Source organism: Apodemus sylvaticus, chromosome 1, assembly GCF_947179515.1.
Source record: "Apodemus sylvaticus chromosome 1, mApoSyl1.1, whole genome shotgun sequence".
Lineage (NCBI taxonomy): Eukaryota > Metazoa > Chordata > Mammalia > Rodentia > Muridae > Apodemus > Apodemus sylvaticus.
Window position 1 is genome coordinate 166,047,685 of NC_067472.1, and position 21,224 is coordinate 166,068,908.

Here is a 21,224-nt window from a genome sequence, read left to right on the forward strand (position 1 = left end):
AGCTATTTCACCCAGGAGGAGCAGAAGGCAGGAAATCATCAAACTCAGGGCCGAAATCAATCAGGTAGAAACAAAGAGAACCATACAAAAAATCAACAAAACCAGGAGCTGATTCTTTGAGAAAATCAACAAGATAGATAAACCCTTAGCCAGACTGACCAAAGGGCACAGAGAAAGTATCCAAATTAACAAACTTAGAAATGAAAAGGGAGATATAACCACAGAAACTGAGGAAATCCAAAAAATCATTAGATTCTACTACAAGAGACTGTACTCAACACAACTGGAGAATCTGGAGGAAATGGACAATTTCCTTGACAGATACCAACTACCAAAATTAAATCAGGACCAACTAGACCATCTAAACAGTCCCATAATGCCTAAAGAAATAGAAGGAGTCATAGAAAGTCTTCCAACCAAAAAAAGCACAGGACCAGATGGTTTCAGTGCAGAATTCTATCAGACCTTCAAAGAAGAGTTAAAACCAATACTCTTCAAACTATTCCACAAAATAGAAACAGAAGGAACACTACCCAATTCCTTCTACGAAACCACAATTACACTGATACCAAAGCCACACAAAGATCCAACAAAGAAAGAGAACTTCAGACCAATTTCCCTTATGAACATCAAAGCAAAAATACTCAATAAAATTCTTGCCAACTGAATCCAGGAACACATCAAAACGATCATCCACGATGATCAAGTAGGCGTTTTCCCAGGAATGCAGGGTTGGTTCAATATACGGAAAGCAATCAATGCAGTCCACTACATAAACAAACTCAAAGAACAAAACCACATGGTCATTTCATTGGCTGCTGAAAAAGCATTTGGCAAAATTCAGCATCCTTTCATGCTTAAAGTCTTGGAGAGAACAGGAATTCAAGGTCCATACCTAAACATAGTAAAAGCAATATACAGCAAACCAGTAACCAGCATCAAACTAAATGGAGAGAAACTTGAAGCAATCCCACTGAAATCAGGGACCAGACAAGGCTGCCCCCTTTTTCCTTATCTTTTCAATATTGTACTTGAGGTACTAGCTCGGGCAATTCGACAACATAAGGAGGTCAAAGGGAAACAAATTGGAAAGGAAGAAGTTAAACTATCATTATTTGCAGACGGCATGATAGTCTACCTAAGTGACCCAAAAAAACTCCACTAGAGATCTCCTACAGCTGATAAAAACTTCAGCAAAGTGGCAGGTCATAAAATCAACACAAGCAAATCAGTGGCCTTCCTATACTCAAGGGATAAGCAGGCTGAGAAAGAAATTAGGGAAATGATCCCCTTCACAATAGCTACAAACAGTATAAAGTATCTTGGGGTGACTCTTAACAAACATGTGAAAGATCTGTATGACAAGAACTTCAAGACTCTGAAGAAGGAAATGGAAGAAGACCTCAAAAAATGGGAAAACCTCCCATGCTCATGGATCGGTAGAATCAATATAGTTAAAATGGCCATTTTGCCAAAAGCAATATACAGATTCAATGCAATACCCATCAAAATCCCAACTCAATTCTTCACAGAGTTAGAAAGAGCAATTATCAAATTCATCTGGAACAACAAAAAACCCAGGATAGCTAAAACTATTCTCAGCAACAAAAGAAAATCTGGGGGAATCAGTATCCCTGACCTCAAGCAATACTACAGAGCAATAGTGTTAAAAACTGCATGGTATTGGTACAGTGACAGGCAGGAGGATCAATGGAACAGGATTGAAGATCTAGAAATGAACCCACACACCTATGGCCACTTGATCCTCGACAAAGAGGCTGAAAACATCCAATGGAAAAAAGATAGCCTTTTCAACAAATGGTGTTGTTTCAACTGGAGGTCAGCATGCAGAAGAATGCGAATTGATCCATCCTTGTCTCCTTGTACTAAGCTCAAATCCAAATGGATCAAGGACCTCCACATAAAGCCAGACACTCTGAAGCTAATAGAAAAGAAACTGGGGAAGACCCTTGAGGACATCGGTACAGGGAGAAAGTTTCTGAACAGAACACCAATAGCGTATGCTCTAAGAGCAAGAATTGACAAATGGGACCTCATAAAATTACAAAGTTTCTGTAAGGCAAAGGACACCATCAAGAGGACAAATCGGTAACCAACAAATTGGGAAAAGATCTTCACCAATCCTACATCAGATAGAGGGCTAATATCCAATATATATAAAGAACTCAAGAAGTTAGACTCCAGAAAACCAAACAACCCTATTAAAAAATGGGGTACAGAGTTAAACAAAGAATTCTCACCTGAAGAACTTCGGATGGCGGAGAAGCATCTTAAAAAATGCTCAACTTCATTAGTCATTTGGGAAATGCAAATCAAAACAACCCTGAGATTTCATCTTACACCAGTCAGAATGGCTAAGATTAAAAATTCAGGAGACAGCAGGTGTTGGAGAGGGTGTGGAGAAAGAAGAACACTCCTTCACTGCTGGTGGGGTTGCAAATTGGTACAATCACTCAGGAAATCAGTCTGGCATTTCCTCCAAAAACTGGGCACCGCACTTCCAGTAGATCCTGCTATACCACTCCTGGGCATATACCCAGAGGATTCCCCACCATGTAATAAGGATACATGCTCTACTATGTTCATAGCAGCACTTTTCATAATTTCCAGATACTGGAAAGAACCCAGGTAACCCTCAACAGAAGAGTGGATGCAAAAAATGTGGTATATCTACACAATGGAGTACTATTCAGCCATTAGAAACAATGAATTCATGAAATTCTTAGGCAAATGGATGGAGCTAGAGAACATCATACTAAGTGAGGTAACCCAGACTCAAAAGGTGAATCTTGGTATGCACTCATTAATAAGTGGATATTAACCTAGAAAACTGGAATACCCAAAACATAATCCACACATCAAATGAGGTACAAGAAGAAAGGAGGAGTGGCCCCTGGTTCTGGAAAGACTCAGTAAAGCAGTTTTCGGCAAAACCAGAACGGGGAAGTGGGAAGGAGTGGGTGGGAGGACAGGGGAAGTTAAGGGGGCTTACTGGACTTTCGGGGAATGGGGGACTAGAAAAGGGGAAATCATTTGAAATGTAAATAAATTATATCGAATAAAAAAATTTAAAAAAAAGAAACAAACAAACAAAAAACAGGATGGCTAAAACAATCCTGAAAAATAAAAGAACTTCTAGAGGAATTATACTCTTTGATCTCAAGCTGCACTGCTTAGCAATAATGATTAAAAATTGCGTGATATTGCAGAGAAACAGAGAAGTTCATCAATGGAATCAAATTGAACACCCAGAAATTAACCAACATATCTTTGGACACTTGATTTTTGACAAAGAATCCAAACCCATACAATGGAAAATGGTCTTTTCAACAAATAGTGCTGGCTGAACTGGATGTCTGCATGGAGAAAAATGCATAGATCCATATTTATTTCCCTGATTAAATTCAAATGGATCAAGGATATCAACAGGAAACTGGACACACTAAATCTAATAGAAGAGAAAATGGGAAATAGCCTTGGGTACACTGATACATTGGTGTTCTTTCCAGAAAAGAACACCTATGGCTCAGACTCTAAGATCAGAAGTGGAACCCCCTGAAATTGTACAGATTCTGTAAGGCAAATGACAATGTGAATTGGACAAAAGTGCAGCCTACAAATTGAGAAGAGAGTGTCACTGACCCTACAACCAACAGAGGGCTAAAATCCAAAATGTATAAAGGACACAAGAAGTAAGACACTAAAAACAAAATAACGCAAATAAAAGTGGATGCAGAGGTAAATAGAGAATTCTCACAAGAAGAATCTCTATAGGCTAAGAACCATTTAAAAGGAACACTCAATGTTTCATCGGGAAAATAGAAATCAAAATGACCCTGAGATTCCAACTCAGTTGTCAGCACATGCTGGCAAAGATGTGGAAAAAGTGAGAACTCCTCCATTGCTGGTGTCAATCTAAACTTGTACAACCACCCTAGAAATCATTCTAGTTCTTTCTCAGAATATTAGAAATAGTTTTATTTGAACACCCAGCTATACTAACTACTACTTGGCATATACCCAATAGATGCTCCACTATAACAAAAGAACACATACTCTACTATGTTCATCACAGCTTTATTCATAATAACCAGAAATTGGAAACAGCCCAGATGTCCCTCCAGTGAAGAATGGGTACAGAACTCACTCAAGAAGTTAGACCCAAGGGAACCAAATAACCCTATTAAAATGGGGTACAGATCTAAACAAAGACTTTTTACCTGAAGAAATCAGAGAAGCACCTTAAGAAATGCTCAACATCATTAGTCATTAGGGAAATGCAAATCAAAACAACCGTGAGATTTCACCTCACACCAGTCAGAATGGCTAAGGTTAAAAACTCAGGAGACAGCAGGTGTTGGCAAGGAGGTGGAGAAAGAAGAACACTCCTTCACTGCTGGTGGGATTGTAAGATGGTACAACCACTATGGAAATCAGTCTGGCGGTTCCTAAGAAAACTGGACATGACACTTCCGGAGGACCCTGCTATACCTCTCCTCGGCATATCCCAGAGGATTCCCCAGCATGCAATAAGGACACGTGTTATACTATGTTCATAGCAGCCTTATTTATAATAGCCAGAAGCTGGAAAGAACCCAGATATTCCTCAATGGAGGAATGGATACAGAAAATGTGGTATATATATATATACACAATGGAGTACTATTCAGCAATTACAAACAATGAATTTATGAATTTCTTTTAAGCAAATGGTTGGAACTGGAAAATATCATCCTAAGCAAGGTAACACAATCACAAAAGAATACACATGGAATGCAATCATTGATAAGTGGATATTAATTAGCCCTGAAACTCTGAATACTGAAGATACAATTAGCATATCAAATGATTCCCATGAAGAAGAAAGATTAGGGTCCTAATCCTGGAAAGGCTTGATCCAGCATTGTAGGGGAGTACCAGGACAGAGAACAGGGAGGGAGAAAGATAGGAGAATGGATGGAGAGAAGAGGACTTATGGGACTTATGGGGGGAGAACTGGGAAAGGACAAAGCTTTTGGAATATAAACAAAGAATATAGAAAATTAAACAAAAACCAAATATGTCATGAATTTTTCAAACAAATGAATGGAACTAGAAAATATCACCTTGAGTGAGGTAACCCAGACACAAAATACATGCATGGTATATACTCATTGGTAAGTGGGTAATAACCATAAAGTACTGGATACCCATGTTATGCCTCACAGACACAAAGAAGTTAAACAAGAAGAAAGACCCAAGTAAGGATTGGGGATGCTTGAATCAAACTTAGTAGGGGCAATAAGATAATCATAAGAGGCAGATTGAGGGAGGGACCTGGGTGTAGAGAGGATAGCTAGGGAAATTGGGGGTGGTGTCAGGAAAAGGAGTAGGGAGAGACAGGAGAGACTGACAGAGAGTCAGAATAACTAATAATAGCTAATCTGTAGATGCTGGAGTTGAGGCAGTGGAGGAAATTCTAGGAAGTCACTGCTGGGGTTTCAGTGGTTCCCAGGAGTCAATGCAGATGACCTTAGCCAATTTTTCTGACAGTGGGAACACAGAACCTAAAAAGGCAAGTTCCTGTAGCCAGGGAGGATCCCCAGTGGAAGGTTAAGGACACCAAACCACCCTCAACCGTTTGAACCAAATTTGTCCTTTCTAAAAGCAATTCAGGGACAAAGATGGTGCAGAGTGAGAGGACAATCAGTAATAGGAACAACATAAAACCCATGCCATGGGCAAGCACCAATCCCAGAAACTATTAATGATACACTGTTGTACTTCAAGACAGGAGCCTGGCATAACTGTCCTCTGAGAGGCTCTACTTAGAAGCTGCCTGAAACAGATACAGATACTCACAGCCAAACATTGGATGGAGTTTGTGAACTCGTACAGAAGAACTGGGAGAAATATTAAAGGCTCTGAAGAGGATAGGAACTCTACAGGAAGACCAATAGATTTAACTAATGTGAACTAATAGTAGCTCTCAGAGACTGAGCAACCAACCAAAGAGCATAACATGGGCTAGAACAGGGCTCCCAGCACATACATATCAGAAGTGCAGTTCAGGCTCCATGTGTGTCCACCAAAAACTGGAGCAAGGGTTGTCTCTACAGCTGTTGCCTGACCAGGGAATCACTTCACTAACAGGGCTGCCTTTTCTGGCCTCAGCGAGAGAGGTCAAGACTAAGCCTGCAGAGACTTGATTCACCAGGGTAGGGGAATACCCAGGGGTCCACACTCTAGCGGGAGAAGGTGAGCGGGATGGGTAGAGGGACTCCTTGAGGGGGTAATGGAGGGGCAGAGCATGGGAAGTAAATTAAGTAATTCCAGTCAGAATGGCTAAGATTAAAAATTCAGGAGACAGCAGGTGTTGGAGATTGTGTGGAGAAAGAGGAACACTCCTCCACTGCTGGTGGGGTTGCAAATTGGTACAACCACTCTGGAAAGCAGTCTGGCGGTTCCTCCGAAAACTGGGCACCTCACTTCCAGAAGATCCTGCTATACCACTCCTGGGCATATACCCAGAAGACTCCCCACCATGTAATAAGGATACATGCTCTACTATGTTCATAGCAGCCCTATTTATAATTGCCAGATGCTGGAAAGAACCCAGGTATCCCTCAACAGAAGAGTGGATGCAAAAAATGTGGTATATCTACACAATGGAGTACTATTCAGCCATTAGAAACAATGAATTCATGAAATTCTTAGGCAAATGGATGGAGCTAGAGAATATCATACTAAGTGAGGTAACCCAGACTCAAAAGGTGAATCATGGTATGCACTCACTAATAAGTGGATATTAACCTAGAAAACTGGAATACCCAAAACATAATCCACACATCAAATGAGGTACAAGAAGAAAGGAGGAGTGGCCCCTGGTTCTGGAAAGACTCAGTGAAACAGTATTCGGCAAAACCAGAACGGGGAAGTGGGAAGGGGTGGGTGGGAGGACAGGGGAAGAGAAGAGGGCTTACGGGACTTTCGGGGAGTGGGGGGGGGGCTAGAAAAGGGAAATCATTTGAAATGTAAATAAATTATATCGAATAAAAAAACTATAAAAAAAAGAAAAAAAACAAGGCTTATAAAATAAAGGGGGTGGTGGTGAGTGCCTTTTTAATTAATATATTTAGCTATTCACTTTACATCCTGATTGCTGCCTCATCTTCTCCAGGTTCTCTGCCTCCCAGTCCCTCCTACCATGACCCCACTCCTTTGGCTATGAGATGTGGTATCAACCCCTGGGAATCACCCTACCCTGTCACACCAAGACTGCACTACTAGGTACATCCTGTCCCACTCCAGCCAGACAAGAAGAACAGGATCCTCAGGCAGGTAACAGATTTAGTGATCACCCCTACTCCAATTGTTGGGGACTTGCATGTAGACTGATCTACACATGTGCTATTTATGTGAGGGTGGATAGGTCAGTTGCCTGTATACTCTTTGGTTGGTGGTTCAGTCTGGAAGCCCCCAATGTTTCAAGTTAGTTGACTCTGTTAGTTGACTTTTGTGGAGATCCTGACCCCTCTGGGACCCTCAATCCTTCCCCCAACTCCTCTACAGGACTCTGAGATCTGTCCATTGTTTGGCTGTGGGTCTCTACATCTATTTTAGTCAGCTTCTTGCTGTTTCCTTTCAGAAAACAGTAAGCTAGGCTCCTGTATGCAAGCATAACAGTAACATTTATAGTGTCAGAGTTTGATTCTGGCTAAGAGGATGCTTCTCAAGTTGAGCCAGCTATTGGTTGTCCATTCCCTTCGACTCTGCTCCATCTTTGTCCCAGCATCATTATAGATAGGTCACAAATTTTGAGTCAAAACTTTTGGGGATAGGTTGGTGTCCTTATTCCTCCACTGGATATCTTGCCTAGCTGTAGGAAATGGCCAGTTCAGGTTTAATATCCCACACTGCTTCGGAGTCTCAGATAAAGTCACTACCAGAGACTTCTAGAAGTCTCCCCATTCCAGGTCACTTATGTCCTAGAGATATTCCAAACCCCTCCATCCCCTATCTCCCCTATCCCCTTTATTTCCCCTATCCCCCTTCCATTCCTTCTGCTACACACTGATTTCTGTTCACTCTTTTAGCCCTCTAGCTCTCTTTCTTGTCTCTTCCATCACCTGATCCTTATGCCACCCTATTCGCCAGTCCATCCCCTCTCCTATCCAGTTCTCTCCCTCCATATCTCTCCCATGACTATTTTATTTCACCTTCTAAATGAGATCCAAGGGTCCTCATTTGGACCTTCCTTCTTGTTTAGCTTCTTTGGGTCTGTGGACTGTAAAATATGTATCCTGTACTTTATGGCTAATATCCACTTATAAGTGAGTACATACTACCCATGTTCTTTTGGGTCTAGATTACCTCACTCAGCATATCTTCTACTTGCTATTCATTTGATGGCAAAATTCATGATGTCCTTGTTCTTAATAGCTGAATAGTATTTTGTTATGTAAATGAACCATATTTTCTTTATTCATCCTTCAGTTGAGGGAGATCTGGATTATTTCCTATTTCTGGCTATGATGAGTAAGACTTCTATGAACATAGTAGAACATGTGTGTACTTGAGTCTCATAAGAATAGTAACATTCACATTTTTTGCAATTATGATTGTGTATAAAATAAAATGTGCTATGTGTTAGGCAGATGCTCCATCCTGTCCTGTGAGAGCCTCTATCTCAGATGCTTTATTAGGCATCTGTGCTTCCAATCCTGCCTGTATTCCAAGATTGCTTTACTACTAGTATTAGATAATTTTGTGAAATGCATTGCATTGAACCCTAAACAAAGCCCTCTCCTGTTCTTGTATTTTCAACAGTAGATTAGGTCCTGCCTCTCACTCACACTGCAACTCTCCACTGGAGGCTGGGTATTAGATGAAAAATTTTTTTCCTTTTTGCTAATGCTATTTTAGTGGCTCACCTGTGAATGTTGATTTGGAGAAAGTCAAGAGGGTCTCTGTCTAACACTGAGCTTCAGAAGGAAGGCCAGGTAATGGGCTCAAAATCAAAATACATACTTAAGTTTTGGTTGGTTATCCAAGCTTGTAGTATTACTGCCAATAGTATGCTGTTCTAAAATGGGGAGTGGTATTACAAGCCACTTGTTCCTTTCCATCTCCACTAATAGGCAGTGCATTTTAATCATACTACAATGAGATATTGCCTTTTCACACATTTCCTTAGTTGTTTAAATAGCTGTTTGTTTTCATGTGACTAAGGGGAAATAGTTACTAAGATTCATACTGAGCCAAGATACTGCTCTAGTTCTCACCTTTTAAAACTCCAAACATACATTATAAATCCTAGGATTGTACATAAATGAATGTTTAAAGTTTTTATTTATTTTTTGTTATGTATGTGTTTGAGTATATTTGTTATGACAATCACATTAATACTATGGATAATGTGTGGAGTTCAGAAGAAAACTCTCTGTAGTTAATTCTCAACTGTTATCTAATACAAACAGGAGGTCAAGTTCTGGTAATCAGACTGCAAGAGAATCTTTTGCACTTGATCCAGCTCATAGATGAATATTTTGAAGAATATCATGCTAAGACAGAAACAAATACCAATGAAAGTATTTATTTGAGCCAAAGGATGACAAAAGACATTGTAATGCAAAAGATCAAAACATTTTATATACATGTGAATGTAGCTCACTATGCATAAGAACTTGTACTCAATACCCAGAAGTACAAACATAAATGAATGAATGCTCCCAAACACATAAGAGCTATGTATTTGTTCAATAATTAACTATATAAATACATACTTAAGCATCCATTGTCTAATACAGAAACTAAATATAAAGACTTGTAGTACCTTTAAATATAATAAGCAGCACGGTTGTCTAAGCTACTCCTAAAACATATGAAATATTTGAACTGATTTCCCTCCCAGAGACAGAAGGTAACACTATATTGCTGAGAACTCAATTCAATTTAGGCATAATACCCAGAGGTACCTAGGCTGGAACTAACTTTAATTTCTCCTCCCTGAGAGCCAGGTTTATGATATGAAAAGAAACCACAGAGAAGAGTGAAAACAACTGACAGTTCTACCCAGTTATAATTCACAACAATGTCTGACATGTCATGATAATCATAATGGTAAGTAGTGGCATGCACATCTTGGTCTTACTCAGTACCTCTTTAATTGGAATTAAGATGAGCTCAACAAAAAGGAAATCATGCCTAACATGACTGAAAACTTAGCCATCTATTCAAGACTATTGAAGTCATAGATCTTGGAAACGAGCCTCTACCACAACATTACTAATCCAGGATAATTCTTAACTACATTCTAGATTTTTGTGCTTATACCCACTGATGAGGATGCTCTTCTATGCCTACCCTCATCAAATAAACTTTTCTTTGCAGCAGAGGAAGACTAATATGGAAGACCACAACCAATCAAAATGCATATGAGTACATCTGGAATGCACCTAATGCTTTGATATAATTGCAGAGAAGGTGGGGTAGATGGAGTTGCCAGAAAGATTTTAAGACCAAGAAGATCAAAAGTTTTGCTATGAGATTGTGTATCTAAGTAAAATCAGAAGTTACACCCATAAACTCTCACAAATATGATTACATAAATTTGAGTAGAACAACTACAGCAGCAATAGACAAACTTGATAGAAGACATCAGCTCCACATAAGAAACAACAGGCAACCAAAGAATACTCAGATTGGCAGAAATAGTCATTTGCTAGGATACCAACTATTAATACAACAGTGTCAACTGAAAAAAACAGTAATATGGACTGAGCATGTTATATTTGAATGTGTGTGTGTGTGTGTGTGTGTGTGTGTGTGTGTAGGACATCAATTGGTGATAAAAAGAGGCAATTAATGTGAAACAAAAAAGCAGGGAGGCATGGGAGGGTTTGAAATGAAGAAAATGAAAGTAAATTATGTTATTATATAATAATCTCAAACTTAAATAACCACATAAAATAATCAAATAATTGTAATGATTTTAAAATAGCACCAAATGCCTATTCGGAAAATGAAGCCATTTAAGCTTAAATATAAGTGATGAACAAAGATATGTCATTTTATAAAATTAGTATGTTTTGCATGTTTATAGAATAATTTTTCCCAATATTTATGACAGGAAAATAACCCAGACAATGAACATTGGAGGAATCGGTCATGAAACTGTGGCAGTCACATACAAAACTTAGCTACTCAACTGTTAAGAGCAAGGACTCCTGGTGATTTGCTATAGTATGGGTGATTTAATGTACATTATGCCACAATATAGAAGAATGTAAGGAGAAAACTTTCACATAATCTCATTCAGAAATGGAGTGTAATTTACAGTCAATATATACAGAAAAACATGATAATGGTTAACATGTCATGAGAACATGTCTTGGTGAGAAGAGGATGGAGAACACAATAATATTGTGAACCATAAATGTAAGATGAAGTAAATTCCTCATGTTAGATCATTTTTTATGGCTGTGATGAGACTGCATGAACAGGGCAATTTATCAAAGAAAACATTTAATTTGGGAACTGATAATCCTAGTGTTAGTGTACATGACTATCATGGGTGAGAACATGGGAGCAGACAAGCATGACAGTGGAGAAGTAGCTGAAACCTGACATCTATTTACAAGCATGAAGCAGAGATATAGTGAGAGAGAGAGAGAGAGAGAGAGAGAGAGAGAGAGAGAGAGAGAGAGAGAGAGAGAGAGAGACAGAGAGACAGAGAGAGACAGATACACAGAGAGAGACAGAGAAAGAGACAGAGACAGATAGAGAAAGGGACAGAGACAGACAAATAGGCACACAGAGAGACAGAGACAGTGATAAAAACCACAGAGTTACAGAGACAGAGAGACAAGACAAAAACAGAAAGATAGACAATGAGAGTTCTAACTGGAATGGAATAGATTTTTAAATCTGAAAATCTCACCCCAGTCATAGACTTCCTCTAACCAGGCCTCACATCACGATCTTTCTGACAACATTGACCCAACTTTGAACTACCCATTCAAATACAAGAGCCTGTTTGGAACATTCCCATTCAAACCAGCACTATTGACTCACTGACACATGTCCCCATACTTGTAGCTATGTCATAATTGTAAGCTGTGCTTAGTCTAACTACAAATCTTCCTGTAGTCTAACACAGTGTCAAAACTGTTTAAAAGTCCAAAGTCTTTTCTGAGGCTAAGGCACTCTTTTAAATGTAACCCATTGCCAAAACAAAAGCAAAGAAAATGTTACCAAAATACAGGGGCACAGATCACACATTACCATTCCAAAAGGGTGGAATAGGGGCAAGTAAGGATACACTAGGTGAGAGAAAATCAAAATCTAGCAGGGCAATCTCCAAATTCTGCAACCCCATGTTTGCATGTCAATAGGCTGATAAGATTTCTGTACTTTCAGCTCTAGGCTTGCAGCACACTTCTCTCTCTTGAACTGATTTCACTTTCTTTATGTAGCTCTCTCTGACAGTTCTACCATCCTGCTGACTTCTTCAAGCCTTACTTGCTCAAATTTAGCTTCACTAACATTTTAGGACGGGGCAAAAAGTAGTCACATTATTTGCAAAATATTATAATAATGTACTTTAGTCCAAGGATATCTTGTTCTCTTAGATATCTCTTGAGTTTATGTTTATAGTCCATACTGTATGCAGCACAATTATCTTCCAAGCATCAACTTAAGACCCACTTATAATATTCATCTGCTTTCCTAGTCCAATATCCTCAATTCTTCCACATTATTCCAAAATTCAGCATAGTTAAACCTATCACAGCAATATCCCAATATTTTGTAATAATTTTTGTCTTGGTTTAATTTTCTACTTACCCTGACCAAGGAAACATCTAAAAAACTCAGTCAAGTGCTCATGACTTCCGAGGGTCAGGATCTATGAATATTATAACAGTGAACATGGCAGTAGGGCATAAAATATGTAAGGATGACATTGTAGCAATAACTAATTGAATATGTCTGATCCACAAGCATAATATAGACAGAGATAGAGACACATGTTCACCGTCACAGGCACACACCCACACACAGAAATATAATCACAAACAGGGCAAGGTATGGATGAAATTAGCATGTGATTTTGAAACTTAAAATACAATCCCAGTTATACATCTCCTCCAATGAGTCTTGTCTTTTTATCACTCTCAAACGGCCCACCAAGTGTGAACCAAAATTAAAGTAAATGAGACTATGTAGGCTATTCTTACTCAAACCACCACTGAAATGAACAGCATGAAATTTCTATGAAATAACAGTGTATTCCATATAGGACTGCTTCTAATTATGATTTTTTTGCCACAAGAAAAAATATTAGTTTGTAAGTGAAATGGTATTTTAGTTAGTTTGTTCAACAATAGCAACCTTTTCACCACATCGATACCAATCTTCATGATTTCCTCCTTTAATTTTCACTCTAAATTTTAGTTTACAACAGAAATATGGACAGTGCTGACCTCTGAGGCACAGAGTTATGACAAAAGGGAATGGAAATGGGGAGAGATATCTTTTTGTGTCTTGATTACTTTGGACTCTTACAATCACTCGCTTAAGAAAATGTATTGAACTGTTCTGCTTTGATTAATCCATACTGTGTTCACTTAATTTTGCCTCAATTGAAATTATCACATAGTGTAGCTTTAAAATTGGAATAACATTTCATAGAAAATGTTATTAAATTTGTACACTTTAAGTAATAAATAATGTTGGTCGAAGAGAGTGTTGTAAACTTGACACAGGTTTGATTTTAAGGGAACCTAGTCTAGAGGACCTCATTGGAAATTTGTCATGAGGGAATTAGACATTCAAAGAGAGGGCTCATCATGGCGAAGACAAGAGAGGAAAGAGACAACACTCTACCATGGGTTGCTAAGCATGGCACTGTGAAGAGAAAAAACCACAGAAGACAGTCTTTCTCTACCTTCAGGTGCTCACAGATGTTGGTGTATCTCATTACAAAACCTGAAAGCCATTTTCCAATGTTGAAAATAAAAGATAAAGTGAACTTGAAGGTGAGTACTCCACTAGGTGAATAGAGATTCTCTTGGGAATATATATTTTATTACTAAGCAACATATATAAGAAAGACCATCACTATATATTCTTTGTAATCTGCAGAAGTCAATAAGGGCTAAGATTATATAGTGTATCTCTTTAACTCTTGAAACACTGACAAAAAATCATTTTTCTGAAATAACTTTTGCAACATCTAACCATTCTTTAAGCACTATAAATTTCAGTAATTCAGGAAATGCAGCTCTTCCCTGACCTTCCTTTTGCATTCTAGTGAAGAATGGTTTTATCAACAATGATTAGCAGCACTTATCATCCCCAGAATACTTGGAAATAATACTATCAAGATGGTAAAGCCCTCAGTAATACAGCAACAGAAATGGCACAGTTAGTATTTGTATGACAATTCCTGTAATTTTCAACTATCACAAAGATGATGGTAATTTTTTAACTGATCGAAATTAAGTAACAAACTGAATAATGTTCTTAAAATATCCCACAAAGATAGGAAAAACAAATTCTCTCTCAAGATCATTCTCTCTAACCAAAGCAGTTGTTATCTGCTTCACTGGACTGTCTCCAGTTCTTCATGATTTCCTTAAGAACTACTCTCAACACCTTCATCTTCCTCAGGAGTGTCTTGCATGGCTCTCTCCAGAAATAGCTTGAGAGTCTTCATCTTGCATCTACTACGGTGTGTAATGGAGCCAACAAGAAAGTAAATGATGGGGTTGACAGAGCTGTTAATACAGGATAGAAAAATTATTTCATCATAAAAATCACAATGTCTCTTAATCAAGTCAAGGAACCAGTATATCCCAAAGGGAAGACCAAATATCAGGAAGAATAGCACTGTGAGTTCAATGGTCACATACAACCTGGTCATAGGGATCCGCTGGGAGCCACAGAAGATCCTGACAAGTAGGATGAGGCTGGACCCACAGAGAACCACAAATAAGACAATTGTCCATACAGTAAGTATGATATCAAATGTGTTACACCAAATGGAGTGAGGATCAGAAAACTGTAAAAAACATGCTTTCTGATCCAGAAACGCAGTCATCAGGGACAGAGCCCAAAGCAAGACACAGATGACAGCTGATGTGTGTCTTGGACGTTGACAGCGATACCAGATGGGCCACATGACAGACAGGCAGCATTCAATGCTAATGGTTGTAAGAATGCTCAGGCTTGAAAGATATGGAAATGTTGGCACAAAAATTAAAAATGATAGGATATCATGGGAAATGGAATCGATGCTGTAAATGATAACAAGAACACAAAATACAAACTGAGAGAGCAGGAAGAAAATGTCAGCCACAGCAAGGTTGAAGATATAGACAAAGAAGGCATTCTTGTATATCTGGAAGCCCAGAAACCACAAAACTATTGCATTTAGTACCATCCCAAACAGGGAAATGATGAGAGAAAGCAAAATCATGGTTTGAAACTTGATATCACAATCTGAAGTATCATTGGGTTCATTAGATGCTCTGAAGTTAGTTTCCAAAGTTGAGATGCTTAGATCCTTGCTTAGGAAATCTCCAATACTGTTCCTGGAACAAAATAAACAAAATACATGAGCACATATTATGTTCTTTCTGATTCAGGAACACCCTGCTAAGTGGTAATTACTGACCTGGTTTATAAGGAGGATAAACAGGATTAGAGTGATTAAGTAATTTATCTAAACCAGTATTTCTGGAGCCTTAATTTATATTCAGATTGCATTTATTTGCATATTTATTACAATCTATGTCTTGTATGGATACCAGTATAGTTGTGTCTCTGGTATGGACACTCAGTTTCTCATGTTGTGTCAGAAAGAGATCTCTGAACCCAACTTCCTTTCTGTCCTAAGGCTGTTTATTCTCTGTTGCTTGAACTTAGTAACCAGAAAATTGACCCTCAGCTGCTCTCAGTACTGGCAGGAGTACACTATCAAATGGAGAAATATGAAAACCATGAGTGACAGTCATGAAGGGAATGCTCAGTCCTGCTAAGACCAGAATGAAAAGAACTAGTTTTATAGGCTAGAGCAACTCAGCCTCCAATTCATATTAGAAATTTGAAAGCAGAAAAGTCTTTGATGACATTAAGGATTTTTCTATTGTCTGTTGCTACATCACAAGCATAACTTTCTCTATTTGGTCATATTGAGTAACTGAGAATTTTTATTGATGTATTATTATTAAAAAGTATATATGTATATACATATGCATATGTATATATGTATATATACATATAATCATAAATTATATGTGTGATAATTATTCACAAATTAATAAATTAATGATAAATCCCATGGTAGTTACAAATTTAAATTAAATGCTTTTGCAAATATTTTAGAATAAGTACCAGAAAATATGTAGAAGAATGAAAAAAATATCATTATTGGTAGTTCTGTCTAAGGAAGACATAGTAGGTTTGAAACAATTGTTTATGCTGAAAGATGGATAATGAAGGAATTTTTCATTTCCCAACACAAGAATGCTTATTAAATGGCTCTATTGATGACCTAAAAGTATTTCAGCCCAGAATTTAGGTTTTGGTTTTGAGATTAAGTGAATTTCTAACATTCTTGAGGATGAAAAACACATTTGGAGAAAAATAAAAAAGAAGGAAGAATGTAACAACTTTGAATACGCACGATTCAACTCACAAGAAGACCAAAGTGTGGATGCTTCAGTCCTACTTAGAAGTGGGAACAAAATAATCTTGGGAGGTAGAGTGTGGTAAGGACTTGAGAGGAAGAGAAAGGGGGAGGGAAAAAGGGGCAGGATCAGGTTGGGGAGGAGACAGGGGAGATGTGCAGGTTAGGAAATTGAATACAGATATGTAGCAATGGGGGATGGGGAACTGGAAGTAGCCACCAAAAAGTCCAGGATGCCAGGGAAACAAGAGTCTCTGAAGATCCAAAGGGGGTGATATTGGCTTAAATATCCAACAAAAGGGAGAGAGAACCTGCAGAGACCATATCCAGAGGTTAGGCATGGCCCCCAGTTGAGAAAGGGGGCCATCCACCCATCTCAAAAATTTTAACCCAGAATTGTTCTTATCTAAAGGAAATACAGGGACAAAATGTGGAACAGAGACTGAAGGAAAGGCCATCCAGAGACTGCTCCACTTGGAGATCCATCACATATGCAGCCAACAAACCCAAACACTATTGCTGATGACAGAAATGTTTGTTGACAGAAGCCTGGTATAGTTGCCCCCTGAGAGGCTTTGTCAGAGCCTGAGCAATACAGATGCAGATGCTTGCTGCCAGCCATTGGACTGAGCACTGGGATTCCAATCGAGAAATTAGAGGAGGGTCTGAAGGAGCTAAAGGGGTTTGTAACCCCATAGGAAGAACAACATTACCAACAACCAGACCCCCCTTACCGAGCTCTCAAGGACTAAACAATCAACCAAAGAACACACATAGAGAGATACATGGCTCCAGCTGCATATATAGCAGAGGATGGCCCTATCAGGAATCATTGGGCAGGGAGGCCCTTGTTCCTGTGAAGGCTCGATGCCCCAGCATAAGAGAATGGTAGGCTAGTGAAGTGAGAGTGGGTGGGTGGTGGAGAAACCCCCTCATAGAAGCAGATTTTGTGTACACTATACATACACATGGAGCGGGGAAGGAGATAGGAGGTTTGCAGAGGGGAAATTGGGAAGGGGATAGCATTTGAAATGTAAATAAATAAAATAACCAATAAAAGTTATTAATGACAAAAAAAGAAAAAAAAAGAAAGATGAGTTTGCAGGTAAATACTTTATGTGCCTGTGGGAATGGACTTTGAGTAGCCATGGATTGTTAGACAGATATTTTGTGATACAGGCACACACACACACACACACACACACACACACACACGTATGTATGTATGTATATATGTATGTATGTATTATGTATGCATATATTTATGTGTGTGTAAGTGTGTGTATATGTATGTGTGTGTGTATGTATGTATGTATGTATGTACGTATGTATGTATGTGTATATCAGGGAGTACCTAGAGACCCAAAATCTGCACAAGTGCTGCACATTCCCTTTGTTTCCCCATCATAACTATATGTTCAGACCCTATTGCTTAAGACACTATACATACACATTGTAAAAATTATATAGAATAATCGGGTACTGATATGAATGCATCTTGCCCTGCTGGCTAACTTTCTTAGTCCAAAAAATACTATGAAGGCTCCCATGAGACAAACCATATCTATGGTCTTACTTAGCTATGAATTATGCACTCTATGAGACAAACTTGCCAGGAAAGATATACACCCTTGTGCAATTGTGGCAGTATAGTTTTGTAGGTAACTAACTGCATTTGATTAGATTTCAAGCCATAGGAAGTAGTATTTACTTACTGTTGGAAATCAGATACAAAAGGCAAGGTTGGGAAAATCATATGCACTATAGTGAAACTGAATTCACATTTTGAACTAAATAGACATAACATTGAGTTGCTCTCTGAATATTTCTCTTTACACTCATGTATAAACATTACATACAACCTTAATCAGAGAAGTTTCTTTTCCAACAAGATTGTTGTAATAAAGAGATTTATGAAACCAAAAGTTGTTGAGGACAATTGCTGTAGTTTAGCTCTAAGAAAGTAATTTAAATTTTCTTCCTTTAGCCTCAGGAAACTTTGCAGAAGAAAAAAAGAAAAAAATATGGAAGACCAGGAAAAAGAAGGAGAAGAGTTTCAAAACGATACCTCCCCACCAACATACACTTATTCTAGTCACAGACTCAGAGCTCTTGGGAATAGCCACAAAGGCTGTGCACAGAAATTTTCTCATTAATAGCCAGACATGAATTTTATCTCTCTCATCTAAATAATTGACTAACATCAGTCTCAAGGATAGGAGAAAGCATTGCCTTCATTCAGGTTCTCACTAGTAACCAAAATATGTCCTAATAGTTCAAATCATCCAATTGACATACATGATAAATATTAGAAAACAAAACTAGAAATTATAATCTAAAATGGAAATAATGGGAGGATATTGACAGATATGGAGGTATACTTGAGAGAGCTGGGGAGAGCAATCAGAGTACATTGTGGCCTAAATAAAATGATCAACGAACAAAATAAATCAATATTGAATGTCTAGAGCAAAACACAGGTTCTGTGCAATCACAGTAAAAGCCAGCTCTGGGTTTTACAACATGATAAAGCTCCACACTACATGTCATTTTTTACAGTTTGGATGTAAGTTACACATGCCATGTAACTTTTCATAAATATGTACATTATTCATAAATTATATTATTTGGATTGCTTGTAATCATTCATTTTTTTAAAAATGTTTCTTTTTTATTAATTGGTTATTTTATTTATTTACATTTCAAGCCTTGTCCCCCTTTCCAATCCCTCCTCCACAAACCCGCTCCCTTTCATATCTAATAGGGTGACCCCCCACCCACTCCTGCCTCACCCCTCTATTTTTCCCCTATACTAGAGCAACATGCCTCCACACATATGTTTCTTACTGAGACAGAAATCCTCAAAAACAATGTACTCTTTCCACTGCAGAAAACACAGTTGACTTGGGTAGTGGCAGAACCGAGCTTTTAAGAACAGTGCCAGTACCCATATTGGCATGTGAAGGAGAGTGGCAAAATTCTCACAATAGCAGCATATCTGAGTAGATGAGATTAGAGAAGACTGGGAAAAGCACAAGGGAGAATATTACTTTGATTCACAGGCATCCATAAGTCCAGTCTGCAACCCAAAATACTGTCATGAAGGACATTTGATGGCGTCTTCTGGAGAAACAGAAGAGACTTCCTGAATTCTCCACCTCAAGATGTAGTTATACAGTCACAGAGTAAGAAAAATACATAACAGCTTTGGGAAGAATGTCTCAAAAAGCATCTTACCTGCCCTCCATTCTTCTTATGTGTGGTGATAAGCTATCTGTGGCAAACAGATACGTCTCCTGAGTCAGTTGTCAATAAGAATTATGCTTAGTAGAGAGACTGCATGGAAGCTGGTTCTTGTGAAAGATTTCTCAGGTGAAGAATGATCTGTGGTTTCTTGTACTTGGATCTGCCCTGCGTGTCACTCCTTTGAGTCATGCTCTTCACAAGCCTGTTATCAACAATTGGCTAGTATCCTATCTTTAATTTTCTGGTCATACCAACTCCTATGGCACCTCTTCACTGTTAGTGCTTTCTTTTTACTTCTTGTGTCCAGAATGTGAGCAGTTCAAGCAATGTGAGCCAGTGCTGTAGCATTGTCTGAGTATCACATCTAAATTTTTGTTTGTATGACTAAACAATGAAGAAGCAATTAACTATGAGGATAATGATCAAATAAGGTGGAATTGCAGAATAGTGATTGAAAAATACATCATATAGGGGGTTTAGGTTTTGAAACTAGAAGATTTCCTTCTCTAAGAAATCTAGCCTAGGCAAAGATCCAGGGGATGTGTGGCTTGCAATCTTCTAGGACATCCTCCTTACTGCTAAACTGGCCAAGAATGAGGTCAACTAAGCAGTGGGCTCAGGAAGAAAGAACTCAAGATGCTGTTTCAGAGAACTGGCTAAATTTCCTTCTCCAACTGTAGAAATTAAGGAAACAAAAAAAAAAGCAGCAGAGAAGGACACATCTTTAATAAAATTCATGAAACTAGAATAGGAAGGGAGAAAAAGGGAAAAAAGTCAAGTCTTAGACAATGATAATTTAGTTGTAATGACTCCTGAATAGTAATTGGTGTGCCTGGCTTCTGAAAAAGCAAGGGAGAAAGGAGCCAGGTTGGCTTGGTCTCTGAGCTATGTCTTCTCAGTGAGTCTTACATCACTTTTTAAATGATGCAATATATTTTCATTAACTATTTTGCAAAGGCGAGATTAGTAGCTATAGGACATATTAAATATTTCTTAAATTTTGTTCTGTGTTTGTAGGCTTGGATTGTACTGATAAAATGGAATCTCTGACAAGTATTTATACATGTATGTGCATATGCCAATTAATACTAGACCTAGATGTCTAGAGTCTTTCTCTATCACTCTTCATCTTATATCTTGAATCAAGGACTTCAACAGGAAATCAAAGTTAACCATTGAGCTATACTTCTTAACACATGAATTTCCCTTATGAATATTGATGCAAAACTAGTCAATAAAATTCTCACAAACTGAATCCAAAGACACATCAAAACAATCAGCCATC

The 21,224-nt window shown here is 38.3% G+C and overlaps 3 protein-coding genes and 1 pseudogene across 3 annotated transcripts in view; 3 read left to right on the plus strand and 1 right to left on the minus strand.

Annotated features, from left to right (window-relative positions):
* The window catches only part of LOC127668453 (mas-related G-protein coupled receptor member B2-like), a 261,783-nt gene that overhangs the window by 83,630 nt on the left and 156,929 nt on the right, over positions 1-21,224 (plus strand). The gene's annotated exons all lie outside the window — the stretch shown is intronic.
* LOC127668493 (mas-related G-protein coupled receptor member B2-like) overlaps positions 1-21,224 on the plus strand; it is a 165,984-nt gene that overhangs the window by 83,630 nt on the left and 61,130 nt on the right. The window lies entirely within an intron of this gene.
* The window catches only part of LOC127668482 (mas-related G-protein coupled receptor member B2-like), a 211,932-nt pseudogene that overhangs the window by 83,614 nt on the left and 107,094 nt on the right, over positions 1-21,224 (plus strand).
* Positions 14,639-19,941, minus strand: LOC127690767 (mas-related G-protein coupled receptor member B2-like). The gene is made up of 2 exons (XM_052190310.1): positions 19,931-19,941; positions 14,639-15,596 (listed from the first exon to the last, which is right to left on the minus strand). Exons 1-2 carry the CDS (start codon positions 19,939-19,941, stop codon positions 14,639-14,641), a joined length of 969 nt encoding a protein of 322 aa, XP_052046270.1.